General features: G+C 37.7%; 1 protein-coding gene across 2 annotated transcripts; it reads left to right on the forward strand.

Moving 5' to 3' along the window:
- Window positions 1–446: 446 nt before the first annotated feature.
- On the forward strand, window positions 447–13,353 carry LOC108681115 (longitudinals lacking protein, isoforms H/M/V). 2 transcript variants are annotated; one of them, XM_018170107.2, is made up of 5 exons: window positions 447–644; window positions 918–1,463; window positions 2,310–2,480; window positions 2,717–2,794; window positions 10,648–13,353. In XM_018170107.2, exons 1-5 carry the CDS (start codon window positions 561–563, stop codon window positions 11,383–11,385), a joined length of 1,617 nt encoding a protein of 538 aa, XP_018025596.1. In that variant the 5' UTR covers window positions 447–560; the 3' UTR covers window positions 11,386–13,353. The 2 variants fall into 2 exon arrangements, with proteins under 2 accessions (XP_018025596.1, XP_018025595.1); XM_018170106.2 differs by lacking the exon at window positions 10,648–13,353 and adding an exon at window positions 4,424–5,719.
- Window positions 13,354–13,590: the final 237 nt, after the last annotated feature.

Here is a 13,590-nt window from a genome sequence, read left to right on the forward strand (position 1 = left end):
AAAAGTAGAAAATAAATAAATATAAATAACATTTTTAATAACCACGTTTTTCTGGTGGTTACAAAACTAAAAACAATGAAATCAAATATAATGAAAAAACTTTTAAAAACCATGTTTTCTTAATGGACAAAAAAGAAAAACATTAACTCTTACATAACATTAAAGTTATGTAGAATGTTATGTAAGGTTATGTAAAGGTCTTGTGAGATTCTTTTTTATCCGTTAAGAAAACATGGTTTTTAAAAGTTTTTTATTATATTTTTTTAGTTGCTATTGATCATGTTCAAAACTGGTTACACTATTGCCTTTTCTTACAGTAGGTTTATTGCCAAACCAATTTTAAATTGGGTAATAATTTACCATGCCCTTAATTTGTGACCCATGTGGCCACACCTGACAAGAATACAATTTTTTCTTCTGTGACTAGCTTATGAATATATCTGAATGTTACAGGCCCATCTATGTTGATTTACTGATTGCTAAAATCAACATGAATGCTGTGAAACATAATTCATTTTATTTGTAAATGTCAAGTTGATTTAGGTAATACAACAGCTAGTATGGACTCCAGTGGTTTACTCTCATTGAAGTGGAATAATCACTCGAGCACCTTTACTGGTGTGCTGTCTCATCTTAGGATTAATGTAAGTGGCTTATTTATTCATTAACTTTTGCCTTATTTATTCATGTGTCATTTCAATAAGCAGCACAGGTAAGATTTATGTAAAATATGTGTTTAATTTTGAGATAGAATGCAAAACCCACTAGCCAAAGTAAAGTATTTTTGATGTGAATAAAGGATTATATTAATAAGAAATTGCATTGGCAAATTTAACTTTAACATGGTGTAATATTTAAAGCTAAATTTGTATGATATTTAAAGAATAATGTAGTTCATTTTTTTTCATTTTGCACAGAATCTGTACACTGACGCAACTCTGGCATGTGAAGGGAAAGTCTTCTCAGTTCACAAGCTGGTCCTGTCAACCTGCAGTGAATATTTCCAGAAGATATTTGAGGAGACTGACTGTCGGAGACCTGTTATTGTTCTAAAAGACATCAAGCACACAGAATTGGATGCTCTTCTTAACTATATGTACTTAGGTGAAGTAAATGTTCTTCAAAAAGATCTTTCAGGGTTGATAAAAGCCGCTGAGTGTCTGCAAGTTAAAGGTCTTGCAGTTGCAGATGATGTCCCTTCACCGCCACACAGAACTAACAATTCAACACATTTCAAAAAATCAACAAAGAGGCTAACATCAACCAGTTCTGATCAAGAAAAGTCTAAGAGATCACGAAGAGAACCTGAACAAATATCAGATGAAAATGAGCACACTCAAAGTTCAACAAGTAGAGGGAAGTTCAATGCAGCAAATGAACTTCACAGGGAATCTCGTCAATTGTGCAAGGCAAACTCAAAACCTTCTGATGATCAAAGAGCTTTGAAGGGAACTAGTCAAGAGGTGAGGTTTATATATATATATATTTTTATCTGGCAATTCAAAACTTCATCATTGAGTATGGTGCTTTTATCTCTTTGACACTTATGAATACCTATATTTAGGAGAGATGAATTGAGTTCTTATTCTTATTCTTCTTATTCTTATTTGCAATCATTTCTGAATACCTAATTTGCTAATTTTTCTGTCTAGTTTAATTGCCATAAAACAGGACCATAGAATTAGAGGGTGACTTGATCAGTTTTGACATTTAAGAAAAGAAAATCCTATACTACTCAAGAAGTTCTTGCCTTACAAAAATTGTGTTGAAGGCTCGTGAAGTACCATGAAATAACCTACATATGCAATAAAGAGAAATATTTATATATTCATTATGTGACTATTTTTATCACAAAAAGATAAGCACTATAAATGGTCCAAATAACCCCTACAATGGTCTAATCACCCGATTTTATGGTATGCAAGTTTCTTTTCTGAGTTAAATGTTCTTATTGATATGTTATAAATGTTATTGTCTGAAGTTGGTGGCCTTGACTGTTCATTTTAATTTTTCTGGAATGAAAATTAATTTAAGTGAAGTTGTTGATTTCAAATGCACCAATGGGTATCACTGCTCACAGACATTACCAGAGTCATAAGAGATAGATTCAATTTTTGTAATGACTGCATGTGTACCAACATGTTACAGTGTATCTTGTTGCTGCACTAATCTATCTAATGTCTTCATTCAATATCATTTGTGTTGATAATAAATTATCCCACCTACCTACTAGAAATTTGGGATTAAACAATTTTTGTCATAGAGAAATGAGTTAGGTAAACTAATTTTTTAATTGTGTTTTTCTCCAGATAATATTAGATGAAGAGATCAAGAGTGAAGCATTCTCTCCAAAACTGGAAGATGTTGATGATTATGAAGCTAATCCATCATTTGATGAGGCTGCTCAAGTGTCATCTGCTGCATCAAGCATTCAGAGTTCCATGCAGCATCACAGGCCTTCAGCAGATAGTGTAGCACATGTGAGTCACTCACAGGCCAGTAACTCCTGAATTTTTATTGCTTAAATGGAAAGTGTTTAGTGCCATTCACTTTCCTTGAATGTATGATCAGAAAAGTTCTCGTACTTGCAAGTTTTATTCTCTTGACTGAATGAACTGTTGAGTTTTCATGAGTTTTCATGACATTGTTTCTTCTGAATATGTTTATTGGGTTATATTATATCATAGTTTATCTGATAACATTTGTTTTTGTGCAGGAAGATGAGGGCACTGCCAATTCTGAGCCAAAAAACAGCAATTCCATCCAGCAAGACTTCTCGAGTGACGATATTCTGGTGAGTTTCCATCAATGTTGCTATAATTATATTCACTTTAATAGATACTGGTAACTATTAGCATTATGAAATATCACTCCTCCAGTTTATAATTTTACTGGACTTGGAGATCCTATTATTAAATATTTTATTTAATCATTGCAACATTTTAGTGTTCAAGAAACTTCTTGATAGTTTCTTGGAAAAAGAAACAAAGCTATTGATATCATCCAACAAAGATGCTAGAAAAAAAAATTTTCTTGGCATTCCATAATCTTTTGTTGTGTTTCATGTGTATTCTAGGCAATATATGAATAGTTTAAAACTTTTTTTCCTATTCAACAAAACCCAAAGCAGCGATTGGTCATTTGGAAAAAGAAAGTTGATTCAAATATTAAAACTGTTTATATAATTGTTTATTAATCTTCTTTACACTAGTATTGGATATGTGCACAATATTCAAGTAACTAAATTACATAAGAGTTCAGTATTTTTACTATTTTATTTGCCGAGTTTAATGGGTAAAGTAGAGTTGCATGAATATATTCTTTTGTCTTCCTGGGGGTTTTCTTTCTAAATAAGAACTGTTTGCTAGATTTTCATGATGGCAACTATGTTATGAATTTCCTCTTGGCTGTATCAACTCTGGGTTTTTAACTATGTTTTGTATTTCGTCTTAGCTGTAGCAACCCTGGGCGTTTTAGTATCTAAAAATACCTGTTTATTTGTTTAGGTTAAAGATTTCTCTTTCAGAATGTTTATATTTTTTCTATTGATGATCTGGTCTAATGCAAGTAAATGTGAGCTAACAATGCAAATGAGCTTATCAGTTTGCTGAATTTTCTTCCAGTTTTCTAGCTCTTGCCCAATTCTTGTAAATTTATTATTGTTGAAAAATTTGCTAATAGTTATATTCATTTAGCTAATTTTATTCTGTTGAATTGCTCTATGATGAATTGAATTGTGATGAAATTGATGATGAATTGGTGAATGACGAAATTGCTCTATGATGAATTGCTCTCCATAATGCCTACTATGTGTATTATTTATGACTTACAAATCAACTCGGTGTTTGTTTTGCATAATATTTTTGTACTTTTCATTTTGATGCTTATGTTATCAGAACGAGAATATGTTCATAGTTGAATTTATACTTTTAAGCGTGAACCAATTCAAAAAATAGCTTTCAAAGGAAGCAACTGTACTTTATTTGAACTGTGGAACCAGTTATTGGTAAATGTGAATTTCTGAGTAAAAATTTGACATTGCTGGTATAAGCCTTAAGATTAACAAGGAGTTTTAAATTGGAGGAACACTGAAGGAAACGGTTACAAGAATTTTTATATATTAGAAAGTTTGTACTTTTAAGAGTGCAAAAAAAATGTTTTCATATCGTCCTTAACGTTCCACTGATGCCTCACGTGTCATTTGATGTCCGCAACTTGGCGACATGTCTCAAATTTTGTCTGCAACTTTGTTTGATGTCGGAAGGTCGTACAATTTAGTACGGTGTGAACTCAGGTCCAGTTTTGTTGACTGAGGCTGCTAGACGCTTGTGTTTATCAGGCAGTCACAAAACAGTGCTAGCTGCTCACTCTGTTGCTTAAGTTAACTCGGCCTTTGTTAACCAAACTGGACCTGATGTTTCAGACGAGACTTGGTGGTGGGGATGTTGGTGGTGGTGCTGGTGCGATCAACGTCCATTCCTACATCCTTGATGCTAATGAATACTACGACAAGGATAACGACCACGAAGACGTTGTCTGCACCTCAAGCCCCGCTGTAGTGTCCATGAGTCCTCGCAGCTGCTCTACTCCCGACGATGGGTGTAAAGCGTCACGTCTCGGCGGTGGGGTAGGTGATACCTCATCGTCGTCTGACGTGTTGCACTCGGCACTCAAAGATGCGACTGATGCTACGTGTGCATCGTCACGGCTGCGTGACGAAGACTCAAGCAACGCAGCACTGAGAGCAAGCGCGTTCTCCAGTGATGATTTTTCCTCAATGTCGCGAGATCTTGACCTGGTAGTGAACTCCCTCAGAGACCAGCAGCAACTTAGTCTCGGTTACTACCAGTTAACTGGAAACGGAACTTCGGGCTCCTGTTTACTACCGCCTGTCTCTTCGCCCTCTTCTCGCAATAACAGGAACAACAGTAGCGGAGGATGCAGTAGTGCTTCAACACCATCATCATTCCTTCAAAGTTTACAAGGATCCTCATCATCATCGTCTTATGTTGCTAGGTCGTATCTCTGCCAGACATGCGGACGCCGTTTTAACCAGAAGCATCACCTACGTCATCACACGTACACGCACACGGGCGAGCGACCGTATGCCTGTCCTCACTGCGAGCAGACCTTCACGCAGACCAGCAGCAGGAACAAGCATATCAAGACCATGCACCCTGATGTTGGCTTCACGAGCCTATCGATGGTCGCCCCTCGATATGACGTCACCTAGGATACCAGCTACTCAGCCCTCGGCATCAGTTTATTTACACCGATACTGGCCAGTTGTTGATATGTATACACATTGGTGGTTCAAAGTTATTAGCGCACCATTCAATATATTGTACCATTTGTTATTCGCCAAACAACTTGGGTTTTTTAATACGAGTTAGGAGTACCTATACCTATTCTGCACCCCCAAATTCAAATCGACTTGCACTGTTGGTTTCAACCCTGAAGTGCAAGTTTAGTGAAGGTGATGTGTAATATATTTTCCATTTTTAGCTGCTCTTCTGTTAGAAATGTTATCGATCTATTCTGAGATTTTGAGCTAATTTTTTGTTATTACTTGATTCTAAAAATGCTCGTCTATTCACCTTTTCTGTAGACGCACTTATTCCGTATCCACCACATCTGCTAGTGATATCTATTTAGTGAATTTTGAATCCATACATACAGACTATGCTGAAATAATTGTGAATGTGATTTGATTAAACACTTCTGAACGAGTGCAGGTTATCTAAAAGGACAAGTTATCAGTTTTCATATTATCTGACGCCTTCACAGTTCAAGTATTGCATTTCTTTAACACAAATTTTATTTACTAATATTACATTCGCTTCGTTGCAAGTGAAATATATACTTGTCCTGACGTGAGAGGCTGCAAGTATAAGCATCACAAATTCTTTGAAAACTTATAATTCTTTTACTTCATTTCGCCTCAGACTTATTTTTTTGCAAATCAGTGTGCAAATTAAGTTTTTAATGCCCTTATGTTACAATTTTTACTTTGATTTGCACTGTAAACGCATGAGTTGCTGTCGGGAAGTATTTACGGGTATCAATGGTGTAATTTAAACACCTAATGAAGTATGTTATAAGCGCAATTTACTTCGATGAAGAACATAAACAGGTTATTTTCTTCCATTTCATTAGAAGTGTCTTCTCACGCACCGTCTCGATCTCGATTTGTTCAAAAAGTCGCAGCCGCATCTATATTTTCACCCCTTGTGCTCAAGTGAAATTATGAAGCTAATTGAAGAATCTTGCTGGCATATCTCCATGATCACTTAAGTTTCGCTAGAGTGTATCTTATTATGTATGATCCATGATCATGTTTAGCATGATGAACGGGAATGGTCGTGTGTGGAGCTTTACCAAGAGTTTGCTGCTTAACTCTTCCGAATGAGAAACGGTCATCTTTGTTTAATGTCTTTGAGAAGTTCAATTTCCGTCCATGTTTACGTATGAAAATCAATTTGTGCTAGCACTTCCTCATTTGAATATTCGTTGCTTATGATGGTATATTGATTTCTAAATTTAATTTTTACTATCGATATTGAGATAAATTTAATGTATAGCATAATTTTTCTTGATGTGTTTGCGCGTGTGGACGTGGGCTCTGCCAGTCTCGAGCATGTATAAGCTCATAATTGTTAGCATATTCTTCAGGTTATGTTGAAGTTATTTCGTGCTACGGACTTTGTAGTTATACAAACTCGTTGTAACTTTCAATGCCGACCCCCCCGTGCCATCTCGCCCTTGTCGTGGGGGGGGGGCTTGCGTGTCTCGATGAGACCCGAGGCTGTGCGGTCTCAGATGCAATCATGGCCGAGTGGCTCGGGTGGAGAGTCCAGACTAACAGAGATGGCAAAACGCCCTTCTGGTAACGACCTGGCTCTCTTACGGATACGCAAAGACCTTTCNTATGTTCTTAGCCCATAATGCCCAACGTGACATTCGGCGCGAGATAGCTTAGCAGCTGAAGCGCTAGTAATCATAGGGCCACTAAACTAAACTAAACTAACTTTCAATGCCGAACATTATAATCAATAGATGATAATGCTGATGAAATTAGACCACCGTGACAGTGTATTTAAGCTCAAAAAATCAAGTCGTGAATTATTTGAATCTGTTGATGTATGCGCTATAATTGTAAGTGCGGTAATACATGTTCGGTTTTGCTTTAATTATTGATGGTGTAATTTGCTTGTGCCAAATTCGTTTTATCAATATTTGAGAACACCCGCATAAATAGTATGATGGTTGATCGTTGCATAACAACTAAGAATTCTTGCAGATATTAGAGCTCAATTTTTTATGAATCTTCATTGATACAATCAATGGTACAATGCCGCTATCTTGCGTAGACGGTACGGTTCGATATGAATTGACGATTTGTTTCGTGAAACTTGGCAGCTAGAAGATCGCTCGTAATGATACTTTATTAAAGTTATAAACAAAATTTGCGTTCTCAGGGTTCAGTTATACAGTGCACTTTACCACAGAGCGCGGGGCTCTGACTGCTGGGCTGAGTTGTAGGATCAAGTAGTTATGTAGGCAGGATTGCTTAACACTTCTCATCTCTTGTCTCTCTCGCGCGGGCGTCCGATGTCTCTTGTATGAAAGTCTTCGTTTCTGTAGTTGACTAGCTGTTCACCTTTTCGTTGTTCGTCTCTTAAGAGATGCTAGCTTATGCAAGTTGGTCATCTGAGATCTACTTTCCTTGTAGGTAATGAATGATTTTTGGTTGAAAAATATCGTAATGATCGAAATATTTCAACTTGTTGAGAGATATTTAGTTTACGGTACTCCTGGCGCGAGTCTTTATAGCCGTGCGACGGCAAACCTAAACTTTCTCTTAACGACTTGAGGGTAAATCCTTTTTATTATAACTCAGGTCCTGAGATCCTCCATGTACATAATCACGTGTATGTAGACTCTTAGATTACATTGTAGTCCGTGCCGCCTGATTCAAGGGAGTGACGCGTTCTTGTACAGAAACATTCCAGTTAGCGAAGAAAATGAATATCTGATCGTTCTCATTCGTGACTTAGGCGTCTACATGAACCCCTCGACTGCCAACGCAGAGAAAAGTCAGCGTCGTGGATTTTATTTACGGATGACCGTTATACTATTGTGCGAGTTTGGTTTTGTATTTGTTTTTTTGTATAGTATGAAGCAATGGTAGTGCTTATTCTCTTATTATTGTTGTTATTTTTATAAATGAGGGCTTCATAGAAAAAATAAGACGAAAAAACACTTGGTCGTGCAAAGCATATATTTCGTTACATAATTTTACTCACTCAGACGCAAATGATTCTCCACACGGCTGGGATTGGTTACTTGTCTTTCTCCGAGTTTATATACGAAGATGTGAATGTATTGCTTTATCGAGTGTTTTATTATAATTACAATCAGGCAGATGATTATTTTAGTAGAGAATCGAAAGTTATTCTTTGGCAGCCGCTTGAGGAGTAAACACTTATTATCGCTTCACTTTTTGAGGAAACCATTATATTTGAAAAATAAGTTTTCAAAAGCAAGGTAATGGTAAGAGTTTTGCTTGTTCTGAAACTAATCCCTTACCAAACATTATAGCTCATTTTTCATGTATCAACTACATCAAACCATGTATATAATTAGACTCGTGCATTCATGTATCATATACGAATCAAGGTAATGAGCCGTAAACAAGTATCATATAGTAAAAAATTAATCATCTTTTAAGTTTTGTCTCTCGTTTAACTGTATTGCCGATCTCTGGGCGAGAATCTTGTTGTTGTTGATGATTCGGTTAGTTTTCACATCCAGAATTCCAATATGTTATTAGAATTTGATCTAGTTTTGGAATAAAGATCTTGAGATCTGCGGTCGGTAGACAGAGTACATATTTTTTACATGTGTTTAACTTCGTAGTCGCATCTTGTAAGACTTTGTAGTTACTCATCCATAATTCACTAGACATCCGATAGCAACAATATTTTGATGAAGTTATCACGAGCTGTCCGTGGTATGCATACCATAAGCGCTCCGTTGAGAATAAAAGATTAAAATTATTATGATAAATAATTGGCTGCAAATCATGCATATCGAAGATTTGATTGGAGGCTTTAAAATACGCTATACACTGCCCATAGGGTGAGCGGTTTGTGTGAACTCTGTGCGCGGCGCTCGTGTCGAGCATATGGAGCTCATGTCGAGCATATGGAGCTCTTGGCGCGGCGCTCGTGTCGAGCATATGGAGCTCTTGGCGAGGCGCTCATGTCGAGCATATGGAGCTCTTGGCGAGGCGCTCATGTCGAGCATATGGAGCTCATGTCGAGCATATGGAGCTCATGGCGAGGCGCTCATGTCGAGCATATGGAGCTCATGTCGAGCATATGGAGCTCATGTCGAGCATATGGAGCTCGTGTCGAGCATATGGAGCTCATGTCGAGCATATGGAGCTCTTGGCGCGGCGTATATTGAAATCACTTGCAGGTCATGCGTAGCTCAATAAATCGTTATTAGTTCACACTTTACGGCTGCATTAGATGCCTCGGCAATACTACCATATTCGCATCATCATTTGGATTGATTGTGAGTGGTAAATGTTCCTTAATTATTATGAACTTTGTCTCCCTGAAATAATATATTTCTGTTCATTAGAACTGAACAGAAATATTATATTTCAGAACAGAAATAATATATTTCTGTTCTGTTCTGTTCATTCAATCTATCCCACCTTCTGCTGTGTAATCCGTATCTACCAAATATTTAACTCCCATTTTTTTCTAACCTTAGGGCATGAGAAACTTCGATTCCTATATCATTTTAGCCAAAGATTACGTTGAACATTTTCAGCTTGCTTACCAAGTTTAATTGAAAGAGCTGATTCATATTTGTTTCATTTCAACAACTGAGTTCAAATTTTGTGCATGACTTGAATCTATTTTCGTTTTTGATCTCTTCAGTGCATGGTGTATGAAGCGTGCCAAACATAGAGGATGAATCGGTGCAATACTAAGTGTAAATTGTAATTGTTGAAGAATATCAGTATGTGAATGAATCGTGCGGTTTTTTATTTTGATAACTTAATTGATGGTCAAATAAATTTCTGAGTCTCATTGGCTTTTGTGACTAGACCTAAAACCCTGGAGTGGTGTACGGTTCATCTTTATCTTAGAATAGCGGAGAGTCGGTGGCGTTTTTGTGATGCTTCCCTCGAGTTCGATTTCATGACGCCCAATTCTTATAGATTGCATTGCGTTCAAGTTGGATCTTGCAATCTGAACCATTTTTGTGTGACGGCGACTACAAACATCGTCTAGCTTCTGCTAGTTTCAATCACTCGCGACTGGGGAAATTAACCAGCACTGTTGCCTACTCTGTTCGATATTGTTATAAAAGCAAATGGTCATGGATACACTGACGTACTGTAGAGGAAGGGTTGAAACCTTATCTGTCACTTCGGTGTTAGCTTCAAGTACATTCCAACTGACTGCATATTAATGCTTCTATTGCTTTACCAATAAGTCTTTTCTTTAGCGCAGTTTCTATTCAATGCTCAATAAGCGAGAGATGTTGGTCCTGAGTTCACCGATGATATAAATATTTGAGTGCTGTGTAGGTGTCGCTGGTAACGTTGGTGTGTGTTTGTCTCAGGAAACGCTCCCCTCGGAAACTGACTCCACCGCTCCTGGACCTCCCCCGTGTCTCGGCACACAGCCTAGCTCTCCAGCGACGTCGTGGCATTGCAACTGGCAAAAAGAGAAGAACTCGGGCGATAAAACCCGTGGTTTTGTAAACGACGAGGGATTCAAACAGCCAATGAACGCTAACGATGATTTCCCAGAAGTTATTGACTCGTCCGTACCTGCGGAAAGTTCGAGTGGTTCGTTGTCTTGGCTCGAACAAAGCGTGAGTTGCCGTAAAGAAACAAACTACGTAGCGAGTTTGAATCAGCTCCTCAGCTCTACGAATCTTCAATATCATGGGCCCAATGACAATAACTCTTTTAAGGCCCGTGCTCACGATGACCGTCTCACGTCATCGTCTTCCAGGAATAGGAATTCCGCCTCTTCAAGCTGCTCGTATTTATCGGACGGTATTTCAACTTCATCGACGTCGTTTTTTGAGAAGCTTCCATCGTCGCAGCAGGGCTGTCTAGAAGATTTTGATGTTTCGTACGACGTAGGATCTTACGTTTGTACGATATGCAGTAAATCTTTCGTCCAGCGATGTCTCCTCAAGCGCCACATGAAGATCCACGATGTCAGCGAGAAGTGTAAGTGTCATTTCTGTCCTTTTGAGACCACCTTCAAGTTCAACCTCAAGTCCCACATGGCACGCAAACATCAACATTTTTGCGATTCTTCGTGTCAGTTAAGCACCATCGGATAATACTCGTATCGTGTCAGTTAAACATCACCAGATAGTATCGAGTAAGTTAGACTTGAACAGATGATAGCGTGTTAGTTAGACTCCACCTAAGTACTCCAACAATATGCGGTGTACCTAATGTTATAAATAGATCATCGCTCGCAACAAGCATCTGCTGTATAATGACCACAAAGACGTAGTCTGCTCATCGTGTTCTGCCATTGTCTCCAGTTGTCGTCGCAGCTGCTCTACTTCCGACGGTGAGCTTGGAGTGTCACCTCTCAAAGGCGATGGAGGCCGCTCGTATTCTAAATCCTGCCAGTATATCATAAGATATTCTTCGTATTTAGTTCAGGGAGCTAATAACCGATCCTGTTAATTGTCTTCAATCGGGAGATCTGCAATGTTCTGTAAACTTCTTGCAGCATAATGTACTTATTATGTCTTGTTTTTAAATGTGTTAATGGTTTTTTTCCACTACGGACCTCGTTGTCATCTGTGAAAAAATTAGGGAGTCTGATGAATGATCCACTCAATCGTGATGGTGGAAGATATACTCAGTATGCTTGTTGATAGATGATCATGTGCAACAAGCTTGCCATGCCAATATTAGATCTGTTTCTTGCGTCCGACGGCGTTTTGTGTTGTAAGTTAATGGGTTTTCTTGCACATTGTCTGCTATTAACGTTTCACTATAAGTTGATATTAAAAAAACGTCCATCGTATGCTCTAATGATTATTTTTGTTAAAATAATGTTTAAGTTCAATTATATTGCCAGCAAAATCATCAGAGGCTTAGTTAAACACAACCCACTGTGTGTCTCAGTTCTGGGTTACAGTTCTAATGTAGGCAGGATTCTTGCTCTTCTCTTGTCGATCACCGTGAAAAAAATAGTATAGTAAAAGTATCACCGTGAGTGAATAGTATACAAATATTAAGGAGCAGTTGAAGAATTAAAGACAGTTCTCTATTGCTGTTTACATGCTCTGTTGAATTATCTAGCGCTGTCTTCTCTTATTTTGCGCAAAAATGTTGAATATTTATGATACTGCTGTATTATTATTTGTAGGAGCATTTCAAACATTCATTTTGTAGTGCAATCTGTGCCGCTTTAGTGCAATTACGCATCGTGTGTCATCGCACGACGAGAAGCCGAGTAATATTTTGAATTGTATCGTGCAATACATACCTAGCTGTCTCATCGCGGCGTCAGTACCGCATTCTAATTTCGAGAAGCACAGTTTTCGAGCCGGACTCTTTCAATGCTTTACATTTCCTTGACATCTAGGTTGTGCTGGAGACGTTTAAACTGCTATTTATTTATCATACTTGTTGCTAATAAGGTGCATATGCGTATGACCACTCAGTCTATACATCGTCAGTATTATGCTTGTTCTTTGAAATAGGAATTATTCATTTTCTAATCTGTCGATAGTTTTTCTTGATGCTGTATATGTAGAATAAAAATAATAGCTTTTTTGATGTGCAAGAGTTTGGTCTATAAATAATACTCTATGTCAATATTTATCTTTGTTTCTACAAAAATTGCAATCAAATAGCCTAATCGTCCGTTGTTGATAGTAAATGCCAAAAATATGTTTGACTCCCCATGACATGGGTCTGAACTTCACCGTTTGTTCTCGGTTCTAACTAAAAAAATAAATTTGAAATTCGTCTAATTAAAGAATATACTGTAAAAGGATTGGCGTTTTTCATTCTCTGTACAGTGCGTTTACTGTATTTTTTTCAAGTCTTATGTAGTAGTTAGGGGCATCAGTTTTGGAACAGTGATTTGCTAGTTCGAGCCTCAGCTAGCTGCTGTGAAATTTCTGTGCCTTCTGGTATCGATTAAAGGTCAGACTTGGCGCAATCTTCAACCCTGAAACTATTTTATTATGCTATTCTTATGTCTCTACAGTTTCATTTTATTCAAAAATTTTAATGTTTATGAAAGAGTCTATAGAAGAAAATGCAGTGAAAGGGTTTTCTTCCCACAGACCGGAGGAAGCCCTGGAGGATGGCTGAACGAAAGTGGCTACCGCTGCGTAGGTTCTGCCAACGTTGCTGTAAATGTTTTCAATGAGCAATGTCCGACGTCTACTCCGCTTGTCGACGACCTCTCACTTTTTGCCGAGCATCGCTCTGAATTGAATGATAATCCTTACAATAGAGATATTGATGTGGGCGAGACAATTTATGAAGGAATTGGAATAGGATTTGAAGCA

The sequence above is a fragment of the Hyalella azteca genome, unplaced genomic scaffold, assembly GCF_000764305.2.
Source record: "Hyalella azteca isolate HAZT.00-mixed unplaced genomic scaffold, Hazt_2.0.2 contig2800, whole genome shotgun sequence".
Lineage (NCBI taxonomy): Eukaryota > Metazoa > Arthropoda > Malacostraca > Amphipoda > Hyalellidae > Hyalella > Hyalella azteca.